Raw genomic sequence first — 13,861 nt, forward strand, 5'->3', positions numbered from 1 at the left:
GAGTCCCTTTATTCCCCCGATTTGTTTTTTACATCAATGATATGAAAAAAACAACAGCTTTTTCTTGGAGGGCATTGGAATTCAAACTTAACAGCCATTAGGATGGCATGGGAGGATGGATTGGTTGTGGGCTCAGGCCGGGCATTCCTGATTTTAGTGGCCATAGGTGATTTTAGTGGCTGAGCCTGAGGCCTCTCCCAGCACATTCCATGGATGTCCCATCAGTGTTCAGTGTGTAGGTGGGATAGGTGCTCCCAAGGTGCCCGGTGCTGACACCAGTGCAGAGTTCCTCTGGGTGGCCTCCATGCCCATCCTGTCCCCAAATTCGCAGGCCCTCAAAAATGACAGCAAATGAGCTCTTTGCAGGAACTCTTCCTCTGGCATGCACACTGGGCTGGCAAATCCAAGCTTCTTTCATGATTTTGGATAGTGAATATTTGAAACAACTGTCTTTATCGCCAACATGTCGCAGCTAAAAGGAAACAAACAAAATAGATGTCAAATGCTTACTATTGAAAGATACTGAGGGAAACGATCTTTTAAAACCTAGTTACACTGTATCAAGCGTTTCCAGAAATGCTTGTCATTCGATTGAGTAACAAGCCTGCAGTTTTTACAGTATCACTAGGGATTTTTCTTTCATATTTTAATTGTTTTTATATTGTAAAATACTATGAAAGCTTTTAATGTATAATAACATTAAGTTAACTTAACACACTTACCATATGCCATCAATCAAAATTATGTGGAAGCACCAAGAATTTGAGAGGCAACAGAAGTGCTACAGTCTCAAAGACCAACCTTGGAGTTGATACATAGATAGACCTACTTTTGAACTTCAGCTCTGAACTTGCAAGCTCTGTGATGTTTGGAAAGTTACTTACTCTCTTTGTGTTTCAGTTTCTTCATCCATGATTATGGATATTAATAGTGCCCCTATAGGATGGCTTGAGATCATGTGCATGTAACCCTTCCGGGGCTGTCCTTTAAGGGAAGTTCTGGTTTTACTCAGTACTCTCTTGCATCGTCAAAGCGAAAATCCAGTCTGGTTCATTAGTGTGCGTTGGCTATATTTCTAGAGATCTTGTAAACAAAAGGAAGAAAGGGTTTATATCACATGCCATCCTATAAAATACCTTGATACATCCCCATTAGACATTTCCATTCTTTGCCACAGTTACTTTGTGTCCTGTCTATTTATCAGAGATCTGTATTTTCTGAGTATTGCCCAGCCTCAAGCCCAGTCTCCTCCATTTGTTATTTCTGAAACAAGCATATCCCTTTTCTTCACTCGTGGAGAAGAGCTTTGACTCTCTCTGATAGGGAGCCAAACTCACACAGGTCCTGTAGACCCAGCTTCTATAGACTATTGCCAGCATTTACTCAGTGTGATTTTCTTCCTATCATTAAAGCTGTAAAGTACTTACTGTGGTGTCTAGAGCACAGTAGGTTCTCTATAAATGTTAGGTAGAATTATTAGAAGTGTGAAATACGGCATTAGTTGACTAATATTAAATTCAATGATTTGTCTGATTTCTCGCAGTTCTCAGATGAACGCGTGTCCTACTATCTGTTTGTGGATAGTCTGAAACCCATTGAACTGCTGGTTTGCTTTTCTGCACTGGTACGATGGGGAGAATCTGGAGGTAAGAGGGCTTTGAGAAAATTATAGTCTTAAATCCCAGCTCACTTTCATTCAGTCCAGGGGAAATACAAGATTTTGGGGCTCTGGATGAAGGAAACTATTTCCTCTCCGGAGTCTGTAAGAGAGTCACCCTCACACCGCCTCCTAGGATGGTCTTCCTCCTCAGACGTCATGGATTATGCTCACTCTTACCACCTGCTCCTCTCCTTGTTGCGGTCGCATGTTCACCTCTTCAGCATGACTAGCCACTCTGTTTTTCTTTCCACCTTTGCATGTCACCATTCTTGAGTCTTTCAAGATCTGTTGAAAAACATGCACTCTTCCTTTGATTTGACAATTCTGAAGATCTTTTCCTCCGTCCCACCCTGGCCTTTGTTTTCATGATTACACTTTAGAACTTACCTGCCAGTAACTATATCGTCTCAAGCATCCCCATTTCAAGCTCTGACTACACACCCTGACTCTCCAGTCCACTTTCTCTAGCACCCTTGCTTCTACAATCCTTTGACTCCACTGGGACTGCCATCCGTTGACCCTCCCACTTTTCCCTATTCATCTGTCTCCTCGTGTCCTTATTTCTCTCATCCCCCAGTTTCCATGGCCTGTTGTTGTAATTGTAGCCTTGGACATAACCTCAGCGTGATTGCTCATCTTTACCCCCTCAGCTTACTGTCTTGGCAAAATTCCAATACTGGTTGAATTCAGCCAATGAGCTCTGTATCTTATGTGTGGTGCATCAGAGCACTGATGAATGTGCACCGATTGGATGTGACTGGAGAAAAAATAACCCTATCAGCTAGCCCCACTTTCAACTGAGGGCCACGGATTTCAAAATGGCCCCCTAAACACTGCCAACGCTTCCCTGGTTCATGCATTCCTCACTCTCATCCTCCTGGACGACTATCTCAAACCTTCAGATCTTCTAACAGCTGCTCTCATCCTTGTGTATTTTCAGCTGATGACCTTGCTGCTATTTTCACTGGAGAGAGAGAAAAAATCAGGAATGACCCACTTCATCTTTCCCATAATGAATTCTCCCCAGTTCTAGTCACCTTCCCTCCTGCTCATGGATGGACTGTTCTTGCTTCTGTCTGAAGCCAGCTCTTTGCACATGTGCATATATGCACAAAACATCATTCTTCAATTCTTTGTCCTGTTTGTTAAAGTTAAATCTGTTTATTTCAAAACAGATTAAGAAACAGCATCCCCCACCCCCATCAATCTCATTACCTATGAGGTTTTTAAAAATATTTATTTACTTTTGAGAGAAAGAGAGAGAGAGGAGAGGAGGGGCAGAGAGAGGGGGGAGGAGAAAATCCCAAACAGGCCCCACATGGGGCTCAATCTCACGAACTGTGAGATCATGACCTGAGCATAAATCAAGAGTTGGACGCTTAACCAACTGAGCCACCCAGGTGCCCCAACTATGGTTTGTTTTTAATCATACCTGTAGTTTTATTTTCAAGATAAATTTGGCTAAGCTGATCACACTTTCCATTTTAAGGAAAATATGCATAATTGAAAGTTTTCCTGATTTTGATGAATAAAATTCAAAATACTACCTCCTATCTCAAATGAATAAATGTTTTTACTGGATTACCAAGATCAATCCTACTAATTCTATGTAATCCATGAAAAGCTATGGCTTTTATAGAAAAATAAAAGCCTAAACAGCAAAATCAAAGCATCTCTAATTCAAATTTATAATACCTGGCACTATGGAGGTTCAATAAAAATTTGCTGAATGCTGGATATTAAATGTCCTGCCAACTTTGATGGCAGGCCTATGATTTTCTACCCAGGTATACCCAGCAGTTAGAACAGGGTCTAGTGTGTATCAGTGGGCAATAAATACTTGTTGAATATTTCCAAACTTCATTGGTATAAGCTTAGTATATCTATTAAGTAAGAGCTCCTAAGCCATACCATGTCCTAAAACATTGAAATTCTATGTGTGTAGAGGTGTTTCAAGTCATGTTGTTCTCTTATATCCTCAGTTTGAGTATTATCGGGAAATAGGGTAAAAATATAGGGTAATGTAAGTTCTGGAGATGTAATATACAGTAGGGTGACTATCATTAATGATACTATATTATATATTTGAAAGTTGCCAAGAGAGAATCTTAAAGGTTCTCATTACAAGAAAAAAACCTGTAATTGTGTGGGGTAATGGATGTTAACTAAATTTTCATGATAACCATTTCACAATATATACATGTATCAAATCATTATGCTGTACATCTAAAACTAATACAATGTTGTGTGTCAAGTTTGTTTCAGTTAATTAAATTAAATGAAATTAAATTTTTTAATTTAAGAAGTGTTTTGGCCTTAGCTACCCATGAAGAATGCCTGATATTCTTTATTCATTTTCAGAGGAACGCTAAATGCTAAAATTAAATTTTTGTTACTGATTTGCTATTTCTACACACAATTAAAGCTAAGAATCCAAAATAAAAACATAAGCAATAGGATATTTAGACTTCGCTTGACCCCTATCTTAGGAGAACCTCTTAATTTCCCAGATATGTTTCCTCCACCTTTAAAATTGTACCCAGAGGGATATTGTGATTTCTGCCACAGATAATAAGGTAATCAAAGTGATGAGGATGATTCTGAGGAGGAAAATGGGACAGAGAGGAAAACCTGAATCCCACTTTATATTATTTCCAGTAATTATCTCCCCAGAGTAATTTCTCTGGGTTTTATGAATATTTTCAGAACACCTCTAATTCCTGATATTGTTAGTGTCATTACTAGGGTCGTGAAGTGAAGGCCAGCTATACTCTCACAGTCAAATTTTCGTATTTTTCCCTTCCCTAGCTTTAACAAAAGACAGCCCCCACGTAGGGCCTGGACTGCTTACAGCGGAATCCCTTTCCTGGAAATCTCTGAGGCCACGAGATCTTGTTTTGAAGATTCATACGTATGCCACCAAGGCTGCGGTGGTCCGGCTGCCTGTTGGGTATGGAGTAACTTCATTTTTCCCACATGAAGAACTTTTTGAAGCCTTGTAAGCTACTGGCTACCTGATAATTAAACAATATGGGATATAGGATATGGTTTCTGAAAGTGATTTCGTATGAAACAGATCATTATGATTCTTGCGAAAAATAACTCCACGAGCAAATATATTAAAGAAATGCTGTTCACCGAATCTCCATTTGGAAGACCCATAATTGTCAAAGATTAACAATTTCTTTAGTAAAGAATAGGGTTTAAATCAGCATTTCTTAAAATCAATGTATCAAACAATCCTTTTTGTTTTCTTCAGAATCTTACATGCCTTGGCAAGAACCATGATTTTATTTAAAAACAGACTTTTTTCCCTATCAGTCTATAGTTTTACCTTGTGTTTAATATTACCTATAGCTTTATTTTTAATTAAAATAAACTTGGCTCGGCAGATTATATTTTCCATTTTAAATAAAATATGCATAATCGAAAAGTTTTCTTGATTTTGATGAATAAAATTCAAAATATTACCTCATATTTCAGACGAAATGAATATTTGTACTGTATTTCCTAAGATCAATCATGTTAATTCTATGTGATCAATGAAAAGTGATGGCCCTTATGAAAAAAAGCAAAGTCTAAACAGCAAAATCAAATGCTAAAATAATGTATGACAAGCATCCAATCTTCTCAGGAAATAATAAATTTTATTTTATTTTATTTTATTTTTTTAACGTTTATTTATTTTTGAGACAGAGAGAGACAGAGCATGAACGGGGGAGGGTCAGAGAGAGGGAGACACAGAATCTGAAACAGGCTCCAGGCTCTGAGCTGTCAGCACAGAGCCCGACGCGGGGCTTGAACTCACGGACCGCGAGGTCATGACCTGAGCCGAAGTCGGCGGCTTAACCGACTGAGCCACCCAGGTGCCCCAGGAAATAATAAATTTTAAAACTTCAACATTTCTCACATCCTACCCTGAAAACCCTGGTATAGAGAGGTTCTCCCAGAAGTCATTATTCTGAGTGCTAATCCATTAAGACAACCAAGAACAGGAAATTAATAAAGAACCTCCTTATATATATCTGGGTGTTTCCCTGCAGGGCCTAAACTATCAACATGTATGTTTTGAACACGCTCTAAGTGCTCAACAATGGGGGGAATGAGTGTCCCTGCTCTCGGTGACACCGCAACCCTGGTAGGAAAGACACAAACAACACACATAAAATTATGCATCTGTGGGAAAGTGACTATGAAATCTACAAAGCCCTATACCACTGTGAATTATTCTTGTTAGTGAAAAATCAGGAGTCCTTTGCACTGGGACTGCAGCGTATGGGAGTTTCCTCCAGCATGTCCAAGTTCCTCATTTAGCGTAACTATGTTTTATGTGACTAATGAAACATAGATTCCATGATCTCTGATGATTCTTTCAGAGTGAATATCCAAAAGTCTTTATCCCACCAGAGTTAAAGAATTCTACCCTCAGTAATGTCTGACTTCATTTGAGCACAAGCTGTCATCAAACAACCAGCAGAGTCAAGGACTACAACGGGAACCCCTGGGTCCTCATATATTGTCTATTCTCTTTAGGAGACATATGCTTCTCTTCACCGCATACTCCTCCGTGGGGCATTCCATACACATCTGCAGCATGGTGACTTTTGTCATTGGGGACGAAGATGCCGTGCTACCCAACTTTGAGCCGGTAAACTTTAAGCAGTTGTGATTTTTTTGGTGCCTTATTTTCAAAGATTTTGAACTAAATCATAGGCCTATTTTTTGTAATTCAACTTACCCATGTTTTACCTTTTAAAACTGTTAAGTATATTCTGCAAGAAATTCTCCAAAATGACACGTACAATAAATAGCCTACACTCTGCAGGAATGCAAAATAATTTTAGTTTTTCTCCGACAACTGCATTCACTTCTGCTCTGTGGAATCCCCTTTCACCTCTATTAACATCACAGGTAGATCCCATAGCATACTGGTCCTTTGGAATGTATAGAGGATCACTACAGTCCTTTCCATTACAGCTTGAAATTCTGGTATCATTGACTCCTTTTACCCCTTCCTCAGCCTAAGAGATTTGGAGCATTTGTCTCTGGGATTCAGGGAAAGAGGATCCATGGAGAGTCCTGTCACTCTTGTTCATCTCCTCTTTTCTTGGCCTCTTCTTAGTTTCTCTTACACCGCTGTTCTGACGGTGTCTGAAAGAAGAAACGAGGTAAATGCAACCGGCCACTCCCCTGAGGTTCTGTCTCAGTTTTAGATGTCCTCTAAAAGGCATCCCATTTAGATATGTGGGCCTCTGCTTTGGGGGGACCAATTTGCATGGGGCATTCTCACTGCATAATTCAGTTTTACACCATCCCCCCATCCCATCTCCATGTAGCACAGCCTCTTATTAGGGAGGCGAGATCCTCTCAGCCAGTCGATAACTCTCTTGGCGAAGGTAGCATCAAGATGATTCAGAAGCAGCTCTTTTGTGCTAATGTTGCTGTGGCCCAGACAGGCTCAGTCACGGATTCTTGCCTCTCTAGGCAGAGATTGTGCAGGATTCCCCTGACGGCCTCCTCTCTGCTGTGCTGTCTCTCTCCAGTCCTCTCCCTCCTGTGCAGTAGAAGAAAGATCAGCAAGCCCACCTTATAAGTACATGTCTTTTATTCCCTTAATTACGTTTATCCTGCTTTTTTAAATTATTTTTTTCATCTTTGTTTTCTTTTCTTAAAAAACAATTCTGCTTTAGGTAGTATGGATTATCCAGTCTGTTTTTTTTTTTGGTTTTTTTTTTTTCTTTAGGTGACTGGACTTCGTAGGTGTCTAGTTATTTTGATCTGTGAACTCATCTTTCCCTGGGGTTATAAATTCCTCCATCTTATAAAACCTACTGGGGCTTAAAGTCAGGCCCTATTATTCTTCAGTTCGAATGAGGAAGCAAGAAGCGATAGACCAGTCCAAGAGCAGAAAGATTCAAGCTGCTCAGAGCCGTATGTGATCACTCCCAGTGCTGCCTCTTGACCAGACAACTTTTCTGGTCCTGGCTTCACCTGAGGGGGAAATACCATTGAGAAGAGGCTTTCTGTAGGCTTTGGGAAGTTGGGGAGAAGGTAATAGGATAGTAAATGCGTTAAGGGGGTGAGTGGGTTGTGTCTGTCTTCATCAGTTCGCCCCACGCAGCGAATTGGTACTGTCCAGGTATAGCTGCGGGCCCATTCCTCAAAACTTCTGCAGAGAACCAAGGGGCATGATGGCAGCATGGTACTCCCTAGGAAAGGGGGCAAAAGTAGACCTCACAAGTTTTTGTTCCCACTTCACCCACTCTGTGCTGTCTCAAAGCACCCTCTACTCTGGGCAGCTCCTCCTCTACCCACCAACTACCCACCACATACCAATCAAGATAATCTGCAAATGCCTTAGGTTTCTCTTTCTCTCTCTCTCTCTCCCCCCCATTCCCCACTCTTTGGTTTTGACCTACAGTTTTGCAATTTGACATCCAATTCCTTTTTTTTTTTTTTTCACCAGCCTTATTGAGGCAAAACAGTCAAGCAAAATTGTAAGTTATATAAACTCTACATGCTGGTGATTTTGTATACATAAATATTGTGAAAGGATCCCCATCATCTAGTTAATTAACACAACCATCACCTCACCTCATGTACTTATTATTATTTTTTTTTTGTGTGACAACATTCAAGTTCTATTAACTAATATCAATTCTGCAATATGGTGTTATCAACTATAGTCACTATGGTTTACATTTAGATAGATCTTCAGACCTTGTTCATATTATAGTTGAAGGTGTGTACCCTTTTGCTAATCTCTCCCAGCTTACCCCCTTATCTTTTTAATCTTCATCACTATCTCCCTGAACTCTTCTCTGCCCATTGGTTCTCCAATCCCACACAATTTTGTCGAACTAATTCCTAGACACCTTCAGAACTAAATATGGGTATTAATACCATGGAGAAATGTCCCCTGGCTCCCAATGTGAGGTAGGTGTTATTCCTATGTGTTCCCACTACAGCAGGAATCATATCCCTTGTTTTATATCTTTGAGATCACAGCCCCTAGCAAAATGCCTTGAGCAAGTAAGCCCTTCACAAATAACTGTTGAATCAACCATAGAGAAGAGGTTTAATATATTAACAGAAACTAAATTTTTGTAAGCTTAATTACACTTAAGTAAAAAAACAAAAACAAAAACAAAAACAAAAAGTGAGGCTGTCTGCTTTGCTTTCCCTTCACAGGAGAGCTACCGATTCACAGAGCAGTCTCTAATAATTTTGAAAGCTGTTGGAAATGTGATTGCTAGTTTCAAAGATAAGGCTAAACTTCCTGTGGCTCTGAAGGATTTACAAACAGCTCACTACCCTATTCCCCTCCACAATAAAGAACTAACAGCACAACACTTCAGGGTAAGTATGTTCAAGTTATGATGTTCCTAGAAGGATACTTTCTGTTTGAAAAAGATATATCTTATATTAGGTGATCCTCCAAATTTAGCCTTTAAAAAGATTTACATGTATTTCAAAGAGGAAGAGAGAGAACTTGCAAGTTTTCTAAAGTGGTGTCTAAGAAAAAGGGAGGGAAAGAGTGTCTTCCTTTATTTTCCATAGAGAGAATTAAGCCTGCTTTTGTTATTTGTATTTGCCCTTACAGTACCTTGTATTCTATCTGGGCAACTCTACTTGGGACACAACACTCCCAATGGAGAACTGCTCACCTGGGGCATGGGTAACCTACAAGACATACCTGCTGTGATTTACTCTTGAACCAGTATGATTGCCTCCCTTCAGTGAACTCTGTCATCCACTCTTGAAGGTGATGGCTCTAAATGGCTTAAAGTGGTATCCACAAGCTCTGAAAATAAGCAAATGATTAAATCATCATATGACAAGAAACCTATGGTCTCCACTGCTACAATCAGCCCTAAGGCTGTAGTTGGTATGCAACATCTCTCTCCTCTACCACTCATTCTAGATTTCCCATTCTTCCAGCCAAAGCGTCAGCTGTTCTAGTTGCCTGGTAGGTAACCTAGACCTTCAATCCTGGTGGGTACAGGACCTTGATTGCCTTACTCTTTTCAGGCTGTGACTAATCATTCACTGTGGAAGCACCAAGATGTATCACGACAGGGATGCCTGGGTGGCTCAGTCAGTTAAAGCGGCCAACTTCGTCTCAGGTCGTGATCTCACGGTTCATGAGTTCTAGCCCTGCATCAGGCTCTGTGCTGACAGCTCAGAGCCTGGAGCCTGCTTGGGATTCTGTGTCTCCCTCTCTCTCTGCCCCACCCCAGCTCGTACTCCATCTCTCAAAAATGAGTACACATTAAAAAATTTTAAAAAAATATCAAGACAAATTCAGACATAATTCTTCCTGTCCTCATTATGCAGCAGAAACCCTAGTACTTCATGACAATCAGGGTAAATTCTTCCTCCACCCTATTATATTAGTTCCTTTATCCCTATTTGTATATCAGGATGAGGAGCACAAAGCAAGAAAGCGTGTATCATGATTTAGGTTTATTGCAAATCATACCATGTTCCCTGATGGAAACATTCCTTGCCATCCATCCCTCGGAATTAGGTTCTCCAATTTAGCAGACTACCTGTTGGGACAGAGAACATTAATAATTGCAAATGGGCCACTGGAAATAATGGTGAGAGAGGCCAATCCTACTTCCAATTTTGAATCCCAGGCCTGCATATGTTAGCTTTTACAGATATAGCACTATGTTAGTCTTTGGTCCTGCTCATCTATACCGTGCCCTGGAGGATACTGTGTCAGTTCTGCAAGGTATCATCTCCAGGCTGGCTTCTTAGCTGAGGCTTTTATATGCCATTCCACTTTACCAGGAATCTTATCCACTCTTCCTATGGTATATATTAGGGCATTGAGTCCCAGACATTTCTCAGTGGTTAACTCTTCTCTGTAAAATGCGACCCTTGGTCCAAGGGGATGTTAGGCTGGATCCAATGCTTGTAAATCAGATTTTCTGTAATTTCCCTTGGTTAATGGTGCTGACAGAGGCACCAAGGAAAGACAAAGCAAACTCATCATTGAAGTAGGTGTCAATTCTAGTAAGGACAATCACTACCCTTGACAGAAGCCCACTGGAATAAACTTGCCACCAAGTGGCTGACTGGAATCCCCAGAGGATGATACCACATTAAAGTTTCTGCTACCAGCAGGTTAGACAGCTAAGCATGGGTGAAAAAGAGCTCAAACTATTGGAACCATTCATAGTTCCTATCCCTGCCATCAATATTACTCATTCATGAGCCTGTTGTTGCTAGGTCAGATCTGATATGTAAGGAAACTTTGTGCATGCATCGTTTACACATCTTGATAATGAAACATTTTTATATTTTTAAAAAAAAGTTTCTTTTTTTTTTTCTTTTTAATGTTTATTTATTTTTGAGAGACAGAGCACGAGTGGAGGAGGGGCAGAGAGAGAGGGAGACACAGATTCCGAAGCAGGCTCCAGGCTCTGAGCTGTCAGCACAGAGCCCGACACGGGGCTTGAACTCATGAACCATGAGATCATGATATTACATAGTTAATGTGACATTGTTTTCAAAGAGCCATGTCCCATAAATCAATAGATTCCAAATTTGTCTACCATAAACAATTCCAGATAGATCAGGTACAGCATTCTGTAAGTGTCCCATAGATAAGGACTCTCTCACTAGAAAATAATATCAGTGTATTACTTGATAGGTCTTTCATTAGCATGTTTAAGACAGAAATGGGCCAGGTCATCTGTATTTCCGTGGGATGCTCACATCTCCTACAGTTCCTTCTCTTTCTTTAGATCCCTATCAAAGTTTATGGCCTTCTAAGCCCTCAGTACATGCAATGGAATAATATTCCCCAAAGCAGAATGTTCTAGCACCAACTCCAGAGAGGACCATCAAGTACTGGCCTCTTTCTTTGTTGCAGGTTCTTATCCTTTACCTTACTGAGGATGTCTCAGGAAGTCTCATCCTCTGGATCCCTAAATCTCCATTGATGTAGTGGATCCATGAATTTGTGCAGTGTTTATTCTCCACTCTCTAGCATGCCTGTGTCTTAATCAGGAAGTCACAATAATGGCCCCTTTCTGCCCACAGGTAGCACAGAGTAATATCCTGTAGAACTCCCAACATGATCAGAGACTCTGCTCACTCAAACGTAACAGAGAGGAGGAGTATTAGCATAACTGTGTATTTTTCTTATTTTTACATTACATGTTGAAATATTTAGGACATTTTATTAGCATATCACAGAAAACACATCTAACTCATTTAAGTCATAACAAGTAGTGGGATGTGTTAATTTATGAAAAAGATACAGGGAAATCTTCTTGATAGGAATGACTCAGTGAGGAACTTCAAAGAGGGGATAGACAGCCCTTACAACTTACCTTCTTCATTTTGTTTTCTCTTATCCACATGGTGTCTCTATCCCTAAGTGCATATCCTGGAAAAACTGGCTCCTGATTTATATCACTTTTCCATATGAGACCAGTTTAGAATGTCTTCATCCTGATTTCAAATTAGTCAGCCAGAGTAACACTGATTTGCTTAGCTTGGGTTAGACGATTGCCTGCAGGCTTGCCCACCATTGTCAGCTAATGGGGCAGCTGCAAACACAGATTGTAACATTAGGTCCCTATCTCTCAATATATGGGGAGGGGTGAGGCGTGGTCAGAAAATATAGACGAAGCAGGAAGTACAATAGTCATATGCCTTTGAAGGGCACTGTGTTTCACCAATTCAAAGATGTACGTTTCTTTTCACACTTCAACATCGGGAGGAAATCACAGTGTGTCTTATAATTGGTGGTTCCTTACAATCACTGCTGGCCAGGTGGCTTTCAGAATTCTCCGCATACACATGGACTTGTTCATAAGGGTTCATATTGTCACCACTTCGGAAGAAATGTGTGTATTGTTTGACAAAAGCCTGATCCTTGGGGGAAGAGAATTAAATGATATTATTGAGCCTCTCAAAGAAACATGAAAGGAGAAAGATTTTCTCCACACCAGACTGAGCCCCCCCCAGGGCACAGGAAAAGAGAGAGAGGGAGGGGAGTACCTCAATAAAAGCCACCTTAAACAGTGCCCCAGGTGTATTATATAATCCACCAAGCACATTACTCCCTACGGACAAATAAATAGCTAAAAGTAAGCCAGCAACAATCTGCTGGGGCTTGCTTATTATTCTTAGTGGCATGACTGGATAAATGGAATCCCTCAGTATATCAAGATAAAAGCAACGAAAAATACAAAATCATGTAGGAAAACACGAACGTTAAGTACTTTCAAAAAGTGATTTACAAGAGTTTGAATATGAATGTCTTCAGAATACTTAACCAACTTATGTAGATTATTTCATTTTTTCATGTATGTTTAAGTGTGATATATGATGAAAAAGCTCTGTGTAAGTAAATCTAAAAAAGCTTTTTCAATAAGAAGTAAATACTCTTAGATGGACATAAGAAAGTGATAAAAATTCTAAACAGCATGTTTTCTTCTTTGGTAGCACATGAAACCATAGTGTGCCTTATAGCAAATGGTGTTATAGAACCAATGAAATATTGTATTTAACTTGTTGAAAAACAAGGGCCATATTTTTCATCTTACACTCTATCTCTTCAACCTGTTATATTTTGATTGAGCATACATTATAAACATTGTTGTAGTGATTAAGTTTTATGAAATTAGAAACGGTCAGATGAGGGACACCTGGCTGGCTCAGTCAGTGGAGCATGTGACTCTTGATCTCAGGGTAAGGGTTCAAGCTCCACATTGGGTATAGAGATTACTTTAAAAAAATTTTAAGAAAATGAAATAGATGATACATAATTTTGAGCTCTTACTGAGTGAATGACATTTGGAAGTCTTCTGTTATAGTGTACTTTTGAAAAAATATGTATTATTTTATTTTTAGAGTATCTAAAGTTCTTTAGAGCCTCTCTGGCTAGGTCATAGCATTTTCTTGGCTTAAAAAAATGTACTAATGTATTTTATCTTTTTCAGGTTTTTCATATTTCTTTATGGCGCTTAATGAAAAAAACTCAACTAACAAAACCTCCTCCCAATTTTAAGTTTGCCTTTCGTGCTTTGGTTCTGGATTTAGAGTTACTTGATTCCTCCATGGAAGAGGCCTCTTTAGGTACTGAATAATTTTAGATATTTGTTTGACAAAAGAATTTCTAGCCTTATATAAGATGAATGATTTGAGAAAAGCACCAAGTTTTTGTGACGTGGGCAG

The 13,861-nt window shown here is 39.7% G+C and overlaps 1 protein-coding gene across 2 annotated transcripts in view; it reads left to right on the forward strand.

The window, feature by feature from the left end:
* ADGB (androglobin) overlaps nt 1–13,861 on the forward strand; it is a 161,898-nt gene that overhangs the window by 94,309 nt on the left and 53,728 nt on the right. For both annotated transcript variants that reach the window (XM_049654490.1, XM_049654491.1), the window contains exons 17-21: nt 1,544–1,646; nt 4,469–4,610; nt 6,194–6,308; nt 8,852–9,019; nt 13,627–13,762. In XM_049654490.1, coding sequence (XP_049510447.1) covers nt 1,544–1,646; nt 4,469–4,610; nt 6,194–6,308; nt 8,852–9,019; nt 13,627–13,762 — 664 coding nt within the window. The remainder of the gene's footprint in view (nt 1–1,543; nt 1,647–4,468; nt 4,611–6,193; nt 6,309–8,851; nt 9,020–13,626; nt 13,763–13,861) is intronic.

Source organism: Panthera uncia (assembly GCF_023721935.1).
Source record: "Panthera uncia isolate 11264 chromosome B2 unlocalized genomic scaffold, Puncia_PCG_1.0 HiC_scaffold_24, whole genome shotgun sequence".
Lineage (NCBI taxonomy): Eukaryota > Metazoa > Chordata > Mammalia > Carnivora > Felidae > Panthera > Panthera uncia.